General features: G+C 42.8%; 1 protein-coding gene across 1 annotated transcript in view; it reads right to left on the bottom strand.

Moving 5' to 3' along the window:
* Positions 1-2,429: 2,429 nt before the first annotated feature.
* The window catches only part of dnmbp (dynamin binding protein), a 51,968-nt gene continuing 48,397 nt past the window's right edge, over positions 2,430-6,000 (bottom strand). Inside the window, 4 exon segments of the mRNA XM_034107198.2 lie at positions 2,430-3,467; positions 4,046-4,689; positions 5,122-5,320; positions 5,715-5,903. Of these exon segments, the coding sequence (XP_033963089.1) occupies positions 3,282-3,467; positions 4,046-4,689; positions 5,122-5,320; positions 5,715-5,903 (1,218 nt within the window). The 3' untranslated portion in view covers positions 2,430-3,281.

Here is a 6,000-nt window from a genome sequence, read left to right as displayed (position 1 = left end):
GTGGGAGACACCTACATTCCCAATAGGTGGCTCTACCCACTTCCAATTAACAGTATTGGGAGCAGGTGTGGAGACCTCACACCTGGTGCTAATCACTCCCTCAAGGGAGACAAAGTACCGAGAGTTGCTCAGTTGTGTGTGGCACATGGAGGGAGCAGGAGAGTCCCAGCGTGAGGAAACAGTTTGTAAGATGGTAAGTCGGTTAGCGGCCCGGCTACGTTAACCTTTATATAGTTAAAGGTATTTTTGAGTTTAACAGCAATAAAGCCTCTTTTTTTGGACTTGAACACTGCCTCTGTCGTGATTGCTGCACTACCAATGTTCTCTTTATCTGCCCAGTCCTGTTACAAAGCTTTCTGCTGTCCTGATGTCAATGAGGAGCTCATTCCACCATTTTGGAGCCAGGATAGCAAACCCACGTGTTTTTGCTGATGGGAACTTGGGTCCCCCTCGCAGTGAGGGTGCAGCGAGCTGTTTGGCTGATGCAGAGCGGAGTGCAGGTGCTGGGGTGTACGGTTTAACCATGTCCTGGATGTAGGAAGGGCCAGATCCATTTGCAGCATGGTACGCAAGTACCATTGTCTTGAAGTGGATTGAATTCTAGCAGTTACCGGAAGCCAGTGAAGGGAGCGGAGGAGCGGCGTGGTGTGGGAGAATTTAGGAAGGTTGAAGACCAGACGAGCAGCTGCATTCTGGATGAGCTGCAGAGGTCGGATGGCACATGCAGGTAGACCAGCCAGGAGGGAGTTGCAGTAGTCTAGGCGTGAGATGACGAGAGCCTGGACCAGAACCTGCATCGCTTTCTGGGTCAGCTGGGGACGTATCCTCCTGATGTTGTAAAGCGTGTATCTGCAGCAGCGGGTTGTAGCAGCTATGTTTGTAGTGAAGGACAGGTTGTTATCTAGGGTCACACCCAGATTCCTTGCAGTCTGAGTCGGGGAAACAATAGAGGTGCCGATGTTGATTGTCAGGTCAAGAGTGGGACAATCTTTTCCCGGAAGGAAAAGCAGTTCCGTCTTGTCAAGGTTGAGCTTGAGGTGGTGAGCAGACATCCACTGAGAGATGCAGCTAGACAAGCAGAGATGCGTGCGACGACCTGGGTCTCTGAGCGGGGAAAGGACAGTATTAATTGGGTGTCGTCAGCGTAGCAGTAGTATGAAAAACCATGCGGGCTAATGACTGATCCGAGCGAGTTTGTGTACAAGGAGAAGAGGAGGGGACCAAGAACAGAGCCCTGAGGGACCCCTGTAGTTAATTGACAAGGGTCGGACTCCGACCCTCTCCAAGTTACCCTGTAGGTACGGTCTTTGAGGTATGAGGTGATGAGGGAAAGTGCAGAGCCTGAAACTCCAAGTTCTTGGAGAGTGCGAAGCAGGATCTGATGATTCACCGTGTCGAATGCAGCATACAGGTCCAAAAGGATGATGACAGATGAGAGGGAGGCTGCTTTAGCCGTGTGCAGTTCCTCAGTGACAGCAAGGAGGGCAGTTTCTGTGGAGTGACCTGCCTTACATCTTTACAGAGAGGATACAAACTGTTGCATCTTTAAGCATTTAGAGGTCATTTACCATACAGTACGAGTCCTGGCCGAATGCAGTGAATGCACACAGTTGTAATATCAAAGCTAGAGCAGACCATGATGGGACCAGTGTCAATCTACGGTGGGCTTCATGCTCACACCGTCCTAAATAACCCCTTACTAACACTCCACCCACCGGTAAATCATTAGGAAACTGCATTGATTTGACAGGAGTTACATGTGATTAAATACTTTGTCTTTTTGCCCTGTGACCTTTCTTACTGTGGAGGTGCTCACAGGTATAAAGTGGTAGAGAGTTAGAAAGTTGATGGGAGGTGATATGTTGACGCTCTAGGCATAGTTGGTGTGTTTTTAATAATCCACTCAATAAAGGTATCCCTTAAATCAAAAAATGTATTAACCTGAGTTCAGGTTTCCCAACAAGTTGAAGAGCTGGAATTGTATCACATCAATCTTGTTTACAATATGCAAACGTTATGAAAATGGTACCATTTTGCAAAATGCAAAACACCCTTATTCAGTTTTGCACTGTATACATTATTGCAAATTGTACTGTATTATACTTCTGCTTGGCTTCTATACAGTATATGCTAAAGTAATAATTACTATAAGTTCAGGACTGATTTGTAATGTATCAGTTGAACACAATATTCAAATTGTTGCATGATAAACCACAGAAACCCTGACAGGCAACTGAGAAAAAAATTCTGATCCCTTTTCTATGTCTGATCTGGACTGTTTCCCTTCTATGTTTATGACTTAAGGTGAAAAGGGATTTTATTTGTAAAATTTAAAAAAAAGTTTAATCTGTAAAAACATGTAGTAAAGTATTTTTCGAACAACACCCTTGAAAACAAACAAAAATAATTGTAAGAAATTGTCTTAATGTGTCAGCTGAGCTGTTTTTTTATTCAAACAGTGATCACTTTACAGTGGGTGCAAAAGCATATTCTCAATATACAGCACTATATATAATGTACAAAGAGTTGAGTTTGGAGCACGACCTCTTTCTCCGTGTTCTTTAACCTCTTCTGACAGGTTCAGCCGGTCATCACCTGTTTGCACGGTGTCAAAGTGTATCGACAAGGGGAGTGCTAAACCATATATTCAGCTTTTTTTTTAATTACAGATTCAATTCATACAATACGCCAAATTCTTGTTGATTGTTCCACAGACACTTCAAAGCTAGCCACCAGTGGATAATCAACATAAGTGCCTCAAACCTTGATTGTTGAACATTACGGCATAGATGTCATCTAATATTCATTCATCATTGTAGTGGTAAACCACAAGCAGAAAAAAGTCATTAACACAGTGTTAACATAAGTCTGTCTTCATACATCTTGATGTTTGTTTAGAAAAAAATCCAGCCTGAACCCAAAACATTCACATTTCCATTGCAATCTCCCAATGCGTCAACCTTTAAGACTCTTAAACATACATTTCATTGTCTTCAGCCACAGAGAATATGGCCAAAAATATGGTGCAATTCACAGGTTTATCACTGGAAACAAGAGGGAGTAGGTGCAATTTCCAGTAAGTAAAAATAATATAAAAAAGTCTATAAATATAGCCATAAAATGCTAACTCTTAGGAGCAGAGTCAGGCGCAATGGTCAGTCTTTCTCACTATCAAACTCCATGATATAACAGATCAGAAATAAGCGACCACGTGTCCAGATGCTTGTCTGCTCAGTGAGCCTTCCTCAAGGCGTCGTACAGTCTTCAGGGTGAAACTTTGTTCAGGTATATTCTGATTTGCGGATGTAGTTTGAAGGCACGTAGCCTCGCCGGCCTTCCGCCTCCCCGAGCCACCACTCACTGTTGCCGTTCAAGTCCTCGAACTCCAGAATCCGCAGCCTCTGATTGGCTGAGATGGTCAGTTCATTGGCACAACGAGCCTCGAAGGAGTAGATAGCATAGTAGATCTAAAAACGGGAAAAAGAAATAAAAACACAGTCAGTCAACACAGTTTTTTCCCCCCAACATTTTAAAAGCAGTATTAATATCTGGTGGTAGTATCTAGGATGGGCTTGTGGGAAACAACAATGAATTATAATTTTTGTTAAATAGATAAAAGAAACTAACAGAAGCTGCTTTTGTTGGGTAAAAGTTCAAATAGGGATGGGCTCTATATTGATTTTATATCGATATTTTGATATGATACAAGCTAGATTTTGATATGATACAAGCTAGATTTTGTCTATTGTAACATTTCAACTATTGCAACATTTCAATAAAGGGATTTGCATTAGGCCACTTAGTCATAAAACCCACCCCAATGATTATAAATAAAAAATCTGATTGTCAAAATATGTTTTGAAAGCATCAATGGTCAACCCTAAGCCCTGGTTAAAGTATCAATATTGAGTTATTTGGGATGTATGATTTTCTCTATAACATCAATCCCTTAGTTTAACATGGTTACTCTCATCACTTGAAAATTAAATGTCTGCCCTTGTTATAGTATCTTAAATTCCATCATAGGATTCAAACTTCCTCTCACCTGATGACCGTCTACTTCACTCTCATCTTCTGCTTCTGGCTCCGGCTCGATGTACACCTCTCTGGGGGGAACGGCCCTCTTCTGGCCCCCGTTATCTCCGTTTCTCAACTGGTAAGAACTGTAGGTTTTGTCCGTGTGTCCATGCCGCTGTGATCGATTGTTTCTGAGTGAAGAATAAGAGTCTGTCTCCGAGAGGTCTGCCGTCTCCTTGTGGCTGCTCGCACCCGCATCGTACGAGTCTCTGTGATGCCGGTGAGAAGGCTCCGTGTCTCTGGAGGAAATTCTGTGAGTTGGTTCTGAGAACTCCCTGCGGTTTGCGGGATTTCTGGGCGAGGAGTTGATGGAGTTGCTCTGACTGGCAGGGTCGAGGCTGGGAGTGTCTCTGGGGTTACTCCGACGAGACGAGGCAGAGTCGAGGGAAGGGTGTGGCGAGGAATGACCCGTGGGCTGCGACGTGGAGAAGCTGACGGTGGCTGCTTCCTGGTTGAAGGTCAGCGTGCTGTTGCTGTTTTGGCGTGAGAAAACAGGCGAGGAGCCGCCGTAGCCCGACTCATTGGACGACTGGCTCTCGATGGACACGTCCGATTGGCTCCTGCGTGGGTTGTAGGGTTTCAGGAAGGAGCTGTAAACAAAACCCTTGCCGACTGCAAAACAAGGAAAGAAATATTTATTAAGCATCATTATTTTTTCAAATGTCAGAAGCACATCCAAAAATGTTGCTCTTCATCAGGGCTTACAGACTCAGGGACAGTTTTATCCCACAGGTCATAAGACTGCTAAACACCTGAGCTCTGTAAAGTGCCTCGATAAACATTCATCTGTTTGTCATCTTGCAATCTACTTATTTATCTAAATAGTTATCACCGCAATAAACCGTATTTAATTTTGTCTTTATGTAATTTCACATTCTGTTCTTGCAAATCAAAATCTATTTACATATATATAGACTTCATGCACTATTTTTTATTTGTATTTTTGGGCAAAAAGATTCATAAGATTTTCATTGCCATTTCTACACTGTAGCTTATGTTCATACGACAATAACACTTTTGAATCTTTGAGTACGAATGACCTACCTCCTGTATCAATGAGCCAGCGGTTGTTGCTACCCATGGGGTCCTGCTGCTTAATGACACCCACAAGGTCTCCCTCCAGTACAGACACGTCCAGATCCTGGGCTGCGTTGAAGTTTCTCTCTGCCTGGAAAAGTTTCTCAGGTCCGTAACGTGCCAGAAGTCCCGCCCGGTGCTCGTCCGTCTGCGAGATGTGGTTGGGCTGAAAGCGACAAGGACAGGAGTCACAGTTAGATCATGAATTTGGTCTGGCACCAATCAGAAACAGAAATAGAATACGTATTTTATCATTATTGATTTTGGTTACAATAAAAGAAAGAAAACATTTAAAAACGGCTAAAGTAAAAATGTTCACATAGTAGTTTATTATGCAAGAACAATATACATGTAAAAGAGTGTATTGCAATATATACAGTGGTGTATTTGTATTAATAAGAAAGATATTAATAATGAAAACCAGAATAATGTTCAAAATAATAATCCTAAATATGAATATTGCACTGTTTAATAAATCATACACACAATATTGCACTGTTTTTTAAGTAATGCAGAGAATAAGTCAGGCAGGGAGCATATAAGATGAGCGTTTCACTCACAGGTGCCGGCAGATGCTTTCTTGAAATCTGCTTCTCCATAGTCTTCTTCTCTACGGTCTTTTTGGTGGAGGCGGCAGGAGGAAGGTTCTCCGGGCAGAAGCTAAAGCTCTGCAGGAGTTGAAGAACCCGACCGTACTCCTCTTGAAACTTAGAGATCAGGTTCCCCTCTGGGCCTACTTTGTTAGAAAACTGGAAGAAAGAAAGTGTAAAGAAAAAGTCAGGGTTACCAACAGAATATAATATAATGAGTGAAGAATGTATTAGTATGATTATTATGTCCCACAAT

Source organism: Pseudochaenichthys georgianus, chromosome 19 (genome assembly GCF_902827115.2).
Source record: "Pseudochaenichthys georgianus chromosome 19, fPseGeo1.2, whole genome shotgun sequence".
In the NCBI taxonomy this organism is placed as follows: Eukaryota; Metazoa; Chordata; class Actinopteri; order Perciformes; family Channichthyidae; genus Pseudochaenichthys; species Pseudochaenichthys georgianus.
The sequence above is the reverse complement of the archived record's forward strand: the minus strand, read 5'-3'. Positions and strand labels throughout refer to the sequence as shown.